Source organism: Micromys minutus (genome assembly GCF_963924665.1).
Source record: "Micromys minutus genome assembly, chromosome: 23".
NCBI classification, from domain to species: domain Eukaryota; kingdom Metazoa; phylum Chordata; class Mammalia; order Rodentia; family Muridae; genus Micromys; species Micromys minutus.
The window spans coordinates 4289982-4306634 of NC_137958.1; the positions used below are offsets into that span (position 1 = coordinate 4289982).

General features: G+C 42.5%; 1 protein-coding gene across 1 annotated transcript in view; it reads right to left on the minus strand.

Annotated features, from left to right (window-relative positions):
* SMCHD1 (structural maintenance of chromosomes flexible hinge domain containing 1) overlaps window positions 1–16384 on the minus strand; it is a 119108-nt gene extending 102724 nt beyond the window's left edge. The window contains exons 1-3 of the mRNA XM_080936447.1: window positions 15918–16384; window positions 6569–6644; window positions 4616–4777 (exon numbers count right to left, since the gene is read on the minus strand). Coding sequence (XP_080792573.1) covers window positions 4616–4777; window positions 6569–6644; window positions 15918–16103 — 424 coding nt within the window. The 5' untranslated portion in view covers window positions 16104–16384. The remainder of the gene's footprint in view (window positions 1–4615; window positions 4778–6568; window positions 6645–15917) is intronic.
* Between the last annotated feature and the right edge of the window lie 269 nt (window positions 16385–16653).

A 16653-nucleotide genomic window follows, 5' to 3' on the forward strand; every position in this document is an offset into this window, starting at 1 on the left:
CCAAGTCAAAAAAATGTTAAATAATATTGCTTTACTATTTCCTTCAAATTAAAATATTCTCTCCCATAAACTCACAGGACCCAGGAAGTAAGCAAAACTGACAAGGCTCTAGACTCTAAAATAGGCCCAAGCCAGGCTTGGGGGCACATGTTTAGTCCCAGGACTCAGGGCAGAGCCAGGAGATCTGTGTGTGTTTGAGGTTTTACTAACACATCTTGTGTGAATTCTAACTAGCCTGAGTTACGAAATAAGACCCTGTCTCAAAAAACAAACAAACAAAACAAACAAAAAGCAATAAACAAATAAACAAGGCTCGGAAAAAACTCTTGAATCTTACAAGATCCCTTTCCAGAGTTATAAAAGTGTAGGCAGTTGCTGGCTGAGTGGCCTGTAAACTATGCAGGGAGTACTCTAGGTATAGCTTTCAAGAGTCACCACCATGACAGGTGGGCTTTTTCAAGTGTACAAGTGCTTTTCAATTGCGCATGCTCCTGAAAGTACCCCTAACGTCACTGGTTTGCTAAGCTAGACGAAGGTGGGATGGTTTATTTGGTAGTCACTGGAACCCTTTCTGTTCATCTCTCTTCCAGAAAATCTACAACAAATGGCAATACACTGACTCCACGCCACTGGCTCCTAGCACACTACCAACCTCAAATTCACTACTGGCAGGACTGTTTTACACTCTCCTCCCTGCAAAGCAACCACTCGACTATTTCTCACACTCTTCTCTAATTGAAAAGAAATAATGTGCAGGGCAGTGGTGGCACACACCTTTAATCTCAGCACTTGGGAGGCAGAGGCAGGCAGATCTCTGTGAATTCAAGGCCACCCAGAGCTAGTTCCAGGAAAGCCAAGGCTACACAAAGAAATCCTGTCTAGAAACCAATGTTCCCCCTGTCCCACCCCCAAAAAGAAACAGGGAAAGGACCGCTGAGACAGGTTTGAATTTCTGCCTCTAGAAATCTAAACAATTTATATAAGTGAGTGTTAAGTATTACATAGGAAGCCGAAACAGACACTGTCCTTAACAAAGAAACTATGCAGCGGGAAGTAAAGCCTTTGTTTCACTGCTATACAGACAAAACAACCTCAGACCTGTCGTCTCAAAGAAAATAGATAAAAGAAATGATGAACATGACCTGAAGCCTAGCCACAGCAAATAAGGACGAACTGAAGCAAAGACATGAGAAGAGATCTTGGAATACACAAAGGTTAAACAGAGGTTCCCCACTTATCTAGGTAATGAAGGCACAGCTGAAAACTGATACAATCTGTACAGTAATTAAACTACTCCCACAGCCTTTAAAACAAATGTATCTGTTGACTACACAGTATATATTCAGAAATGTATCTCCAAGGAAATTATTTAAAACTGACTAAAATTTCAAATATTTAAGCACCTACTACTATCTGCCAGACACTGCTCTAGGGATAGCAAAATACAAAAGTTCTATTTTTGAGTTCAACATTTTACTGGAAGATGAGAAATAAAATGTAATTATGAGACAGGCAGATAGCTCATCAGTAAAGGTGCTGCCATCAAGCCTGACAACCTGAATTTCATCCCTAGGACTCATGGTAGCAGAGAAGCATCTACTACAGAAGCTGTCAGGACTTCTAAGCTTTTAAAGACATGATTACAGACGAAGGATAGTTGCATGTGTTTTTTTTTTTTTTTTTAAGATTTATTTATTGTATGTGAGCACATTGTTGCTGTTTCAGACACACCAGAAGAGGGCATAAGACCCCACTATACATGGTTGTAAGCCACCATGTGGCCGCTGGGAACCAAACTCAGGACCTCTGGAAAAGCAGTCAGCGCTCTTAACCACTGAGCCATCTCCCCAGCCCCAGTTGCATGTGTTTTTAATCCCAGAACTTGGGAAGCAAAGTATAAAGATCTCTGAGAGTTCAAGACCAAGCTGACAAACAAGTTCTAGGACAGGCCCTAGTGGGCTAGAGATAAAGCTCTATGTCAAAGAGCACGTGATGCTCAGAGATCAGTCCATATCAGGTGACATATGACAGCCTGAAACTCCAGTTCCAGGGGACCTAGTGCCCTCGTCTGGACTCCACTCCACATACATAGTATACACATACATATGCAGAGACTCTCACATGCACACAAAAGTAAATCTTTAAAAAAATGATGTAGAGCTGTACCTATGGGTTAGGGGTTAAAGATACTGGCTATTCTAGAGGACCCAGGTTCATTCTCAACACCCTCATGCTGGCTCATGTCATCTATAACTCCAGTTCAAAGGGATCAACAGCCTAGTCTGCTTCTGCCTTCTGGCAGGTAGATGAGTTCAAGCCAAGCCTATCTACATAGAGTTACAGGACAATCAGGGTTACATAGACAATAGACAGACAGACAGATAAAATAAGTAGACAGATAAGTAAATGAATGCATGCATGCATACATACATACATACAAAAATCATGATCACAGTTAGATGTGATGGTGCAGGTAGATCTCAGTGAGTCTGAGGTCAGATTAGTCTACACAGCAGGAGAGCTCCAGGCCAGCCAGAGCTATAAAGTGAGACACTGTCTTAAAAGCAGGGAAAGGGGGCAGAAAGAAAAGAAAAGAAAGAAAGTGGTAACCGCAAGTGTGGTGGTTTGAATGACAGTGGCCCCACGTTTCAAGGCTTGGTGCCCAGCTGGAGGTGTGTCACTGAGAGTGGGCTCTGAGGTTCATTTAGCTCTCTCCACTACCAACTTGCACATCAGATGTAAACTCTACGCTACTCCAGCACCACGCCTGTCTGCTGCCTCACTCCCACCATGATGATCATGGACTCTATCCTCTTCTGTTAAGAGCTCCAAATTCTTTTATATGTTGCTGTGGCCACAGTGTCTCTTCACAGCAACTGAAAAGTAACTAAGGAAGTGAGTAAATTCTACAGCGTATTAGAAGGTAGTATTGCTGGAGGGTGAAATGAGCAAAGGGATCAAATAACAAAGGCACAGGTATACACATAGGCAAAGACAGAAATAGATCTAGTGTTTAAAGCTTATTTCCTGGGGGGGAGATGGCCCAGCATAAGGGCACTGGCTGCTCCTCCAGAGGACTTAGGTTCAAGTCCCAGCACCCACATAGACACTCACCACCTCTGTAAGAGTCTGAGGGCTATAATGCCCTCTTCTGGTCTCTGTGGATACTGTGTGCACATGGTATATAGATCTACATACACACAAGTACTCACATACATTAAATAAAATAAATACTTTTTAAAAAGCTTGTTCTACTCCAAACTTTCTGGTTACTGTAGGTTCTATAGTGATCTGAAGATAGCTGAAGGGGAGGACAGCAGACTGACAGGCATTTGAATGGTTGAAAGGAGATACAAACTAGAGGTACTGTCAAGTAGAGTGGGCCATAAAAGAACTTTCCACTTGTCTGTTAATACCATGTCTGCACTTAACATATAGAAAATATATTTTTTAAAATCAACTAATAGAAATGATAAACATCAAGGTGTTGGTGATGATCAGGTAATATCAATATGGCTGTTTTTCACTACCTGTTTTTTAATTTGTATCAGTAAGACACTTTTAAGAAAAAAGAATTTTAATACAGTTTTCTAATGAACACACTAATGGCATAAGGTACTTTGGAGTCTAAAGAGAAGATCTGGTATACCACAGTCTATAACAACAAAAAAGGCAAGCTGTTAAGGTTTAGAAGAAGATATTAAAGACAGGACAATAGGCACACAAATTTATTTTCACAATTAAATTTACAAAGCAGAGACTGGTTATAACTCTGGAGTAGAATGCTAACCCTCTATGTGCAAGGCTAATCCAGAATAAGCAAATAAAAAATAAGTAGAAAGTAAAAGGTATTTTTTAGAGACATCTATAGCTAGTAGGAAGAATAAATCAAGAGACAAGTATTCAAGACATAGAAACATGTCTAACTATGAGGTCCCTAATTCTATTAATGGTTAGCAGTGACTGTTTTTACCTTTGGGTTCAATGGGTAAGTCAAATGTGTAGCAGCACACACCTGCAATCTCTGTGCTCCTATAGGCACAGACAACAGAATGCTTGGAAGCTCTCGTTCTGTTAGCCTGGCAGTCACACCAGCAAAGATACCCCCCCCCCCCGCTTTAAACTTTGTAGAAGGCGAGGGGCTGTCTTCTGACTTTCACATGTACATGGTGGCAGAGAGATCTGCACACAAATATCACACGCTATTAAAAGAAAACAGACTGGGGCTGGAGAGACTACTCAGCAGTCAAGAACAGTTGCTCCTCTTAAGGAGGACCTGAGTTTGGTTTCCAGCCCTCCCATCATATATCCCAGTGGATGACAAATCATGACTCCAGCTACAAAAGATCTGACACCCTCTTTTGGCCTTCCTGGGAAACCACTCATATGATATACATCCATCCACTCAAGTACACACACATATACATGAATAAATTAAAAAATTAAAGAAAAATCCCAATTTCAGTCAAATACACACAAAGAAACTAAGAAAGTAGATCAACACAAGATATCATGACTTATAATAAAGAGGAACTAAAGGAATGTAAAGGAACAGCCTATGTGACCAAAGGATCAAAGACTAGATTTTGAAAACATGCGGGAACAGATTACTTACGCAAAGGATTCTGCCCTTCACTTGCATAATACTCATACATGCCACTTTTAACCAGAGTGTCGTAGTGAGGTAGAAAGTCGATTCTCTCTTTTGTCGCTGTCAGTAGTGACTGGTCAACTGACTTCAGCAGGTACAGAGTGACTCCATCTCTAACAATGTCATCTGTAATCAAGAGTTAAAACCCTAAGTGTAGCACAGCGTCAGAACCTTGAATTATGTAAATTATATCTATGAAATGCCCTTGACAGCATAACCAAACTGTTAATGGCTCAACTTAGAAATTCCAGTTATAAATAAAAAAGCATAAACATTTTCACAACTCTAAAATACTCAAGTATTTAAATATACGTGAGCACATGTGTGTGTGTGCTCACGTGCGCGCGTGTGTATATATGTACAGATGCCAGCACACATGTGGGCAAATGCATATCACAGTACACATGTAAAAGTCAGAAAATGCCTTTCTGAAGTCAGTTCTCTCCTTCCATGGTGTGATCAAGGATCAGGCAAGTGTTTTTACCTGCTGATCCAATGTAGTTTCCCTTGTTTTTTGTTTCTCTGTTTGTTTCTTTGTCTTTTTAAAGGCAAGGTCTCATAACATATCTCTGGCTGACCTCAAACTTACCTTCCTGCCTCAGCCTCCTGAATGCTAGGATTACAAGTGTGCCAATGTATGTACCTTTAAAATATTTCTTTATTGGAGATTGATTGGGTAGCACTGACTGCCCTGGAATTCATTATGTAGACAGGTCTTGAACTCAGGGAGAGTTTGTCACCCAAATGCTGGGGCTACAAGTATACATTACCATGCTCAACGTCATTTGTCTGTTTGTTGAAACAGGATCTCACTGTAGCCTCAGCTTGCCTGTGATTCACTATATTATCCAGGCTGGTCGGCAAGTCTTAGTTTCCTGAGTGGTGGGATTATAGGAGTAAGCTACCATGGTAGCTAAAACACACTTTTTATTTTTAGTTTTGTAAAAACCATCACAGGCTGAGTCAGCAAGATTGTTCCATGGATAAAGGAACCAGCTGGCCAAATCTGAGAGCCTGTGTTCAACCCCTGGGAACCACACTGTAGAATGAGGGAAAACTATTCAAAGTTGTCCTCTGACCTCTGTACTAACACACACATACACAAATAAAGACATGCAAGTAAGAATGATTTTACAAATACAGTAAAACACAAGTTTACATCACACAATCTGTTAAGTTTTAGAACATAAGAGGCTGGTACCTAGTGAAGGCCTGCTAGAAACTCAGTATTTCTGAGACAGGGAGTCTGATACAGCCCAAGCACGTCTTGAACTCCTGACCCTTCTGACCACACATCCTAACTGCTCAGGTTATAGGCACCTACCACACACCTAGGTTTTTAAACACTCAGTTCTTTTTTTTTTTTTTTTCTTTAAGATTTATTTTATGGGGCTGGAGAGATGGCTCAGTGGTTAAGAGCACTGACTGTTCTTCCAGAGGTCCTGAGTTCAATTCCCAGCAACCACATGGTGGCTCACAACCATCTGTAATGGGATCTGATGCCCTCTTCTGGTGTGTCTGAGGACAGTGACAGTGTACTCACATACATGAAATAAATAAATAATTCTTTTAAAAAAATTTATTTTATCTACATTAATGTTTTGCCTGCATGTATGTCTGTGCACTAAGTGCATGCCTTGTGCATATGGAGATCAGAAAGTATGAGTCTCTAGTATTGGAGTCAGGGATGGTTATAAACTACCATGTGAGAGGTGGTGGTAAAGTCAAGCCTCACTCTCCTATGGGCCCAGCTGACAGCAGGAAAACTGTGATCTGTGAAAGCAATGGCCTTTCTTCTCTTGCTTCCCAAGTACTCCAAATAATCAAAGCTCTGGTCAGACAATGCTGTACAGCTACTGCTCTCTTACTACACAAAGAAATAAATAAATAAACACAAAAGAACACTTTTCTACTTACCAAAATTATCACAGGTAATTTCTTTCCTACTTGTAGTTGTAATAACAAACTTTTCTTCAGATGAAATGCCAATTGTCTATCCAAAATAAAGGAAATAAAACCAATCATTACTTAAAGTATATAAATGTACTATTCACGTTTGCAAGAATGTGAACATACTGATATTACAAATACTACACTCATTTGTCTAGGAAATATAGAACTCAGTATTTTTAAGTTTGACTTTGCAAAATCAATCACTATAAGCCATATAAGTTGCTTATTTAACAATATTATTTTTTCCTGCTATTTGCTATGCAGAGCACATAAAAATCATCAGATAATGAAAATGTGGTGTGTACACAGAGTAATTTTATTCAGCAGTAAAAAAAAAAAACAGTTTGTGAAATGTTCAGATTAGGGATAGAAATAGAAAATATCTTAAGTAACTCAAGCCCGGGAAACAAATGCATGTTCTCCTTCATATGCAGATCGTAGCTTCGGATTTTAAATTTCTACAATTAACCTGGAGTGTCTGTAGAGGTCATGAAGCCAAAAATGATCTACAAGAGGGAGGACTGGACTAGGGCTTGAAAGGGAAGAGGGGAAGGTAGAAGGCATGTGATCCAGGCGTAGAGGGGAACGCTGGAGTTACAGGTTTATGTGGGGATGCAGTCACAGATGAGGTGGAAGAAGGGGTGGAACGTTTGGTAACCAGTGCTAAGGATGTATAAAAAGCCTTACAAAAACCAAATGCTTTATATGCTAATTACAAATATATAGTTTCCTGGGGATTTTGATTCATGCCTTTAGTTCCAGAGGTTGGAAAGCAGAAGCATGCAGCTGAGTTCCAGGCACCAGGGCCATTTAGTGAGGTAAGAATGAGACCATTCTAACTGGGTTTAAGGCCCACTCCCCAAGGTGAAACCCTGTCAGGGCCAAGAGCTTGTGGCTAGATGGTCACAGTCCCTGGCAGAGGTCCTGCTACTCTTCTGCTAAACTGGCACAGTATTAAACTATTTCTAACACTTTCCACTGTATCCATAGATTAGTGTTATCTCTCAACCCTCATAAGATAAGTTCTGCTCATAATAAACAGTGATTAACACAGACCCACAAGTGACCAAGGTACAGAGAATAAGAGACTGGGATGCTCAGCACTAAATGGTATATCCACATCACACCTAGTCTTCTCGAGGTTCAGGGATCATTCTGGAAGGGGCTGGAGAATGCCTACAAGGAAATAGTATTTTCCAGATATAGCAGGGTGGCTGCACACATGAACGCATGGTAGTTACGAAAGAACACACAGGCCTGCACAAGCCCACACCAGAAAAACAAACTCCCAACAATGGAGAGGAGGTGGGCACTACAGCCTGCCCCTCACGGACATGACAATACTGACTAACAGCTGCCAGGACAGGGAGAACCCTATTGAAGGTTATAGGCCCTGGGAGTCAGCTGTGCTCTAGCAGACAGCTCCAAAACCAAGAGTATATGAGCAACGTGAATAGATTTAATGGGCTTTGTTAAAAAAATCAAAAGGGGGGCTGGAGAGATGGCTCAGTGGTTAAGAGCACCGGCTGCTCTTCCAGAGGTCCTGAGTTCAATTCCCAGCAACCACATGGTGGCTCCCAACCATCTGTAATTAGATCCAATGCCTTCTTCTGGTGTGTGTGAATAGAGTGACAGTGTACTCGTATGCATAAAATAAATAAATCTTAATTAATGAATAAATAAATAAATAAATAAATAAATAATCAAAAGGACACAAACTTGGGTGAGTAGGGACTGTGGATGTAGCAAAAAAAATAAAGTCCTGTCTAAATTATCAAAGAATAACATATGTGTGTATATAAATATATATATGTAGATTTTAAAGAATTTTAAAGACAATTGAACAGAGGTGTTCTGCATAGGTGGACAATGCTTCCTCCAGAAGACAGGGGTTATTGAAAGAAATTTTCAGACACAGGTTGCCCTCCTATAAGCTATTGGTCATGGAGGCCCCAAAGCCCTCCAAAACAACACAAGCTATTGTATTGCTCTTTGCCTACTACAACTAATGCTAAGACCCTATTACTGAAGATGCAACACACTATGGTTGTAGGACAAAGATCAAATAGGAAGTGACCTGGAAAGTTCCTTTCTGATGGCTAGCTTTCACAGTGACAGTTAGATAGGAAAGTCACAGTGGTCTCCCCCAGTAATGCAGCCCCACATACTACCATACTGACCTGCCAGACAAGACATGCCCTTCTAATACAACAGTGACATACTTGCTTCTGACTGAACCTGAAGCCTGCTCTACAGGTGGGACTTCATGCCTGGTACTGTAAATCTGGTCATAAGCCCATGACTTGGGAAGGTCACTGGATTTAAGGGAAGATTATCTTGCTGTTGAGTGGACATGTCAAACTGCCTTCTAAATATTCACATTTAACTCATGATCAGAGAAGTTTGATTTTGCAATAGGCAGCAGTCAATGCAGAGACTCATAATTGGCCAAAGGCTGAGGAAAAAGTGGGACATTTATATCAAAGCTCCCCATTCCCTTCAGGGAGCACACTGGAAGCAGCAGTGTGTGAGAGCTGGGAGGTGGGAAGAGCTGGGGACATGACACGGCCAGTACACACACCTGCACAAAACCTACAAAATCAAGCCAGTGAACATTCCCATGTGGAATGAAGACTTCATCTCCAGCTGAGGAGCTACAGGCAACTGATGTCAGATGGGAAGGAGTTGCCATTTTTCTTTAAGGTGTGGCTGCTGGGAAGATGGCCCCACAGCTGAGCATGTCAGATGCAGCAATTGGATTCAGTGAGTTACATTCCGTGGGGATGAGGGAAGTACTGGGGAGGTATGGAGTAAAGGCAAGAAGACTTAGGTGGGTATGATCAGGATACACTATACACACACACAAAATTGCTAAAGAACAAATTAAAAGATCTTATAGGAAAAGCCACTAGTGACTAGGTGAGACGTTTTGAAAGGATTAACTTTTTTACATTCATTTATTCATTTATGGGGACACATCTGCCAATGGCACATGTGTAGGAGTCAGAGGACAACCTGAGAGGGTCATTCTCTCCTTCCACCATGTGGGTCTTGGACGTGGAATTCAGGTCCTGAGGCTTGGTGGCAAGCACCTGCATCCACTGGTCATCTCAAAAGCCCTTGATTTTAACATCAAGAGGAACCACCCAAAAGTAAGCTTTACCATCCCATTATATAAGAAATCAATTCATTTGAAACAAAGCATTACAATCACTTATTTTATACAAATCAGATATATAGATATGTTGAAAGACAATAGGTGTTTTATACAATAGGTGAATATGTATGCTACAGGTACCTAAAGAAGCTTGACCTTTTTCTAAAAACATTATTACAAAACTTTTAAATCAAATTACAAATCAAAGAAAGAATATTACAAAATGAAAGAAGTTACAAAAAGGCTTCCTTAATTAGGAAGGTTAAGTCAAACAAAATGAGCAAGAGCCTGAGTAATCAGAAGGAAAATACAGAACTGATGAGACAATTGAACAAGCATGAGGACCCGAGTTCAATCCCTGGGACCCACAGGATGGAAGGAGAGAGACAACTCTTGCAAACTGCCGTCTAGCCACAGCACCCACACCCTACAGACTAAACAACTAATAAGTGAATATAATAAAAAATAATTTTTTAAAAAGGAAAAACTGATGACAATGACAAAAATCAAAAAGATCAAAAAAATATCAAAAATAATTAAAATAAAGTAACACTCATTAAAATTAAAAGGGAAAGTCATACTATTTCTAAAATGAAACAATCTTTCCTACCTAAGGGTACCTAAGACAATTTTAAGTTATCAGTGCAAACCTTCCAGTAATACAAAATAAAATTGTTTTTCTCAAAGATTTTTAATTCTCTCTCTTTCTGTCTCTCTCTGAATCTTTGCCTCTCTCTCTCTCTCTCTCTCTCTCTCTCTCTCTCTCTCTGTGTGTGTGTGTGTGTGTGTGTGTGTGTGTGCGCTCGAGCGTGCAATCTCGAAGACCATCAGATGCTGAGGCTGGAGTTGCAGGCAGCTGTGAGCCACCCAACTTAGGTGTTGGGGACAGATCTCAGGTCATCTGGAAGAGCAGTCAGTGCTTTAATAACCTCCAAGCCATCTCTCCAGCCCCTCAAAATAAAATTCTTAGGATTAATTATAGAACTAACTGGAATGCTAACCCTAGACCACTTTTTTCCTTCAAAACAATTATGCTTCACAAAAGCAATGCGGTTCCTCCCTGCTCCCTTGGGGAGGGGATATGGATTTTTTTTTTTTTTTTTTTTTTTGAAACAGGGCTTTCATTACCTAGCTCAAACTTGCAGCAATCCTCCTGCCTCAATCTTCAGTTACACAAATGAAGATAAATACCACAATGCTCAGCTTAAAGGCTGCTGTTAAAGAATCCCAGCTAGGGCTAGGTCCATAGCTAAACACTGTCTACCTGCATAAAATCCTCATGTAGCAGGGGCTGGAGACCCCTTAGCAAATAAGCAGAGAAGGGAGATCAAAATAACACCATCATCAGATGAACCATGCAATCTAGCACAGTGGCTCACACTTGTAATCCCAAAACTAAGGAGACGGGAGGTCTGCTTTAAATTAGAGGCTATCCTGGGCCACAGATTAATAATAGATAAAAATAAATTTGGGTGTGTTGGCAAATATCTGTAATAACAGAATTTGGGAATCAGAAGCAGGTGGACTGCCAGAAGCTCCAGGCCAGGCTGCCAGGGTTACATAATAAGACCTTGTCTAAAACAAAACAATAGGTGGCCATTAAATCAGAATTTAATGGATGAATCCAGCTGAGACCATCTGAATCCTCTTGAACTTATTAAATGTATTGAATGAAGCCTTTCAGCTAAATTGTAGTTTACAGGATACATATGGAAATAGATAAGTCACATAATACTGTAAGGGGGCAAGTCAGGGAATGGTATCTCACCCTTGTTATTTGAGCACTCAGGATGCAGAGAGAGAAAGGTCATTATCAGCTACACAGAGGCTACCCAGGAACACAGAAAACTCTAAATACAAACCTGTGAGATGGCTCAGCTACTAAAGATGCTTGCTGCCAAACCCAACAATCCCAGGACCCTTACCATAGGAAGAGCCAGCCTAGCCCACTTGGTAACTGTAGGTCAATGAGAACCTCTGTCTCAAAAATAATTAATAACTAAGCTTGTCCTCTGACTTAATCACAAAAGTTAACACACATACACACCCCAAGGAGGACAATGCTGAATGACACTCCAGGTTGACCTCTGGCCTACACATGCACACAACTGCACACATGTACACATATACAAAACTATGTGCAAATATTCAAGATTAATGTACAACTGGAAAATATTATAAGTATCTAATTATTTCATACAATATAGCCATAAAGCTATTGTTTGTAAGGTTTTAAGGATTCTTTTAGAATAATGGATTAGCATACTTAATCCAGTTTATGACTAACTTCATAGATGGTTTCTGCCTTTCAACTATCAATATACCTACCTACATATCTATAGATAGGAATGCTATCTAAATGTTACCTGAATTCATTTTTACTCAACTAAGAATATACAAAACATTCCTTTATAAGGGAAGTAGCTGAAAATTAAAATGTGTTTCATAAACCTAACCTTCCAAATATTATAGCTTGGCCCTCTTATTACAGAATATTTGATCACATTGTGAACCCTGAGATTATGTTTCTAGTTATGGTGTGGCTCAGCCCTTAACATTAATCCCAAACAAGGAAGGTAAAGTTTGTTTGTAAAAAGGAAGCACCCATGTTTGAAAGTGTCTAATTTAGTGGCAGACAAATCGAGCAGAAAAAGTGACAAATCAGAGATATGCTCAACTCTCAAGGAAACAGAGGAAAGGGAAGCTATGCAAGAGATAAAGAGAGGAAGGAGGAAGCAGGGTTTTACAGACAGGTTGCACAGACAGAACATGCCAGACAGAGGTGAAGAAAGAATGAGGAGCCAAAAGATTAGAATAGATTGCCAGAGTTAGTTTGAGACCAAGCAGAATAATTCAGGAAAGCTGAGAGAAGACAGAGTCAGTCAGCATGTGTTTAACCAAAACAAAATCCAGGATTCACACAGGGAAAGGCAAGAACCCAACTCCTTATAGCTATCCTCTGATGATACACAGCAGCATGCCCATAAACATGTGCCTGTGTAATGTGTACATACACTCACAATAAATCTAATGTTAAGAATCAAAATAATATCTTGTATATTTGAAAACTGTTAAGAGTAAATTTTGTGTTCTTGCTACATAACAGCCAAAACAGCTGAGTTGAATCTGCCAGAGATCAGAAAGCACTAGCAAGGGGAGAGCGTATTCAACAGTATGTCTCAGAGACATTCTAGGCCTAGATTGTAGAGAGGCTAGAAGCTTCCAGGACTAGGCCTAGGTTAGCAGATGGAGGCAAATCAGTATTTGCCAGACATGACAGATCAGCTACACACACAAATTCATAGCAACTGGGACTGTGTGCACAAGACTTGTACATGATCACACCAGCCTGAAATCCCAGCAAGGACTGGAGAGGAGCTCAAGACAGCTCATCCATATCTGAGGAGTTACTGGCAATTTGAAGGCTGCTGAGGGAGAGGGCCCTGCCAGGTTACCCATGCTCCATGCAGGTAGTAATAAATGGGCCCAGTGCGTATTCTTAAAGAAAGAAAGGGAGCACATTAAATGATGAAGGGCAAAGGAGAATTGGAGGAGAGAATGGGGGTGGATCTGACCCAAACCCATGATGTACATGTATGAATATTACATAAGGTATTTTTTTATGTGTATGGGTGATTTACCTACACACACACACACACACACACACACACACACACATATATATATATGCTGGGATTTGAACTCAGGCCCTCTGGAAGAGCAGTCAGTGCTCTTAACCACTGAACCATCTCTTCAGCCCGAGGACCCAGGTTTGATTCCCAGCACTCACATAGCAGCTCACAACTGTCTGTCCCAAGGGATCTGACACCTTCTTCTGGCTTCCATGGGTAACACTGTACCAGAGCAAGAAGCATGCATGTAATACACTGACATAAAATATTCTTTAAGATAAGAATTCAAGTTGGGCGTGCCCTGGCTGCCCTCAATGATGGACAAACCCTTTTCTCCCCAAAGCTGCTTTTGGTCAGAATGTTTTATCACATCCTAGAAAACAAGCTAGGACTGAAGAAATGACTCAGTGATTAAGAGCACCAACCTCTTCCAGAGGTTCAATTCCCAGCAACCACATGGTGGCTCACAACCATCTGTAATGGAATTCGATGCCCTCTTCTGGTGTGTCTGAAAAGAGTGACAGTGTACTCACATACGTAAAATAAATAAAAATTTAAAAAGAAAAGGAAACAAACAAACCAGGACAAAGGCACTTGAGTAATGCAAGCACCACCATGGGATCTGTAGCACAAAGCAACAGTGCAAAGAAGACAGATCCAAGGAGCTGGAGAAGACGTGGTGGTTCAGAGCAATGCTACTCTTGCAGAGGACCTAGCTTTGATTCCTAGCACTCATATGCCAGCTCACAAGACACCCCTCTGATGGTCTCTGAAGGCACCAGCCAAGGACCAGTGCACAGACATACACACAGGCAAGCACCCATACGCATAAATAATAATCAAATAAATTTTACTTTTTAAGAATAAAAAGTAAAAGACACATCCCTGGCAATATTAAGTGGGAAAAAAAAGAAACTAAATTTAAAACATGTATTACAGTGATATATACATATATATATATATATATATATATATATATATATATATACACACACACACATATATATATATATATATATATATATATATATATATATATATATATATATATATACACATATATATATATATGGACTCGTGGGAATAATATTGAGGCTCCTTCATTTTTAACTTGCTGGCACTGAGATACATGGCAGAGGCCAGCCATGACTACAGAATGAGAATTAGACTTAAAACAAGCCACGGAGAATCTACCCCCATATGCGACAGGCAAAGAATGAACTTCGGTGTTTACCTAGTTTTGTCCTACTTCATGTATCCACTCCCACCTGTGAGAGCAGTTACCCTTGTGTCCAGCAAGACACTGGGAATAGAGCTACAAACATAAGAAAGCCCACCTTGGCAAAGTGAAACTCAATGTGAATTTTTTCAACAAATATGAACAGAGAAACACACAGGTAATTACATTTTATTTATAATTTATAACAGTAGCAAAGTTACAGTTATTAAGTAGCAACGAAAATAATTTTTTGGTGGGGGGGGGGGTCACCACAGCATAGGAAACTGTATAAAAGGACGGCAACATTAAGGTAGGCTGAGAATTAGTGTCCTAGGCCAATCCTAAACTAAGTTTTCTGGAAGCAAAACACAGGTTAAATCGGTCACTGCCATATATATATTCCTCTTTTAAAAAGTTCAGAGCCCAGAGCGGTGGCAGTTGAGCGTCTGACTACCAACACTGGACAGCAAAGGCAGAAGGATAATCGAAAGTTCGAGGCCAACCTGGTCAACTGAGGCTTCTAGGCTAGCCAGCAAGACCCTGACTCAAAACAAAACCCCGCGATTCCCCTCCTCCAAACATATCTCAAGCTCTGGCAACAGTAACAGCACCGCCTTTAAGCATCTCACAGCATAAAGTACGTTTTGCTACGTAGTCATTCTTTTTTTTCCCCCCAAACCGGTACACTCGTTCTTTGTTGTCCCCATGGGTACTTGGAGCTAGTTCAAGAACTCCCAAATAAGTTGGAACTCAGAAAACCAGAAGGGCAGCTCTGAATACTTAGTAACTTAGTGTTACTCTGAGAGAAGAATCCTGCTGGGACGGACTAGGCAAACGTTTCTGACAAGACAACCTGGGAACTGACTCCATCGCCTCCCTGAAACCTGGGATTCCCCGGACTCCCGGAATGTCACCCCCTCTAAACAGGGCAACCCTCGCAATGCTGACTGTCCTGTGGATACAACTTTTGAAGTTACGAACTAAGACACAGGTGCTTCTTCTACAGGATGATTCCCTCACTGCTTCGCAACGATAAAGCGTAGTAGCTCAGCCCAAAAAGCTCCCACTAACTTCTAGGTCCCGAACGCTAGACCAGCACAGGCCCCCGGAGGGGCGGGACCCCATCCTCCTCGGCCAAAGCCAGGCGGGCCGGGAACCATCCGCAACGCGGGCACCCGACAGAGGCCAAGGCCGCAGGATCCAGGCCATCTGACAAGTTTATGGCGGTGACCCGTGACCCACCCAGGCTTCGCGCCACCTACCCTCACCTCCTCGCGAGCATCCCTCCAGCGCCCCGGGTCGTACCTGACACACAGAAGCGCGGAACCCCGCGTAGCCCGCGCGCTCCGGGACCTGCAGTGCACGATCCCCGATTTCCGAGTCCTTCCCGCGCCGGTCAAACAAGTACACCGTCCTACAGCCGTCGACGCCGCCATCCCTCCCAGACCCCTCAGAGAGGCCGCCGGGATCCTTGGCGCCCTCCGAGGCCATGTTGAGGGAAGAAAAGAGAAGCCCCCGCGGCTCTCGGGCGCGCCTCCCAGAGACGCGGATTCCGCACGTGCCCTCGGCTTCAGCCCCGCGGCTCCGGGCCTCAGCGGGCCGGGCAGCACCGACTGGGCAGCGGCCTGGAAGCAACCCGGGAACCGATTCAAACGCGCTTCTGCCGGGGTGCCGCACGTCACTTCCGCGACCCGCGGAGACAGGGACGCGCTGCGCGCGCCTCGGAGACCGCCAGCTGCGTGCGCCGCCGCCCACGCGGCCTGGTTCCGTGACCTGAGAGACGGCCGCCACCGCTGCTGCTGCGCAGGAGGAAGAGGACCGCGGACGGAGACAGGGCCAGTCCAGCAGGCCGCGGGGCGGGGCGGGGCTTCGCGCGCCCCTGGCCACGCCTCCCGAGCCTCACGCGGAGCGCCGGGACTGGGGCCGGCCGGAAGACCGCTCCCAGCGCCTCGGGGACCCCCGCGGGAGGACGACTCGCAGGCGCGTCGCTCCAGGGTCTATGTGGGCTCCGTCCGCAGTGCCCAGGCGCCTCTCCACCTCG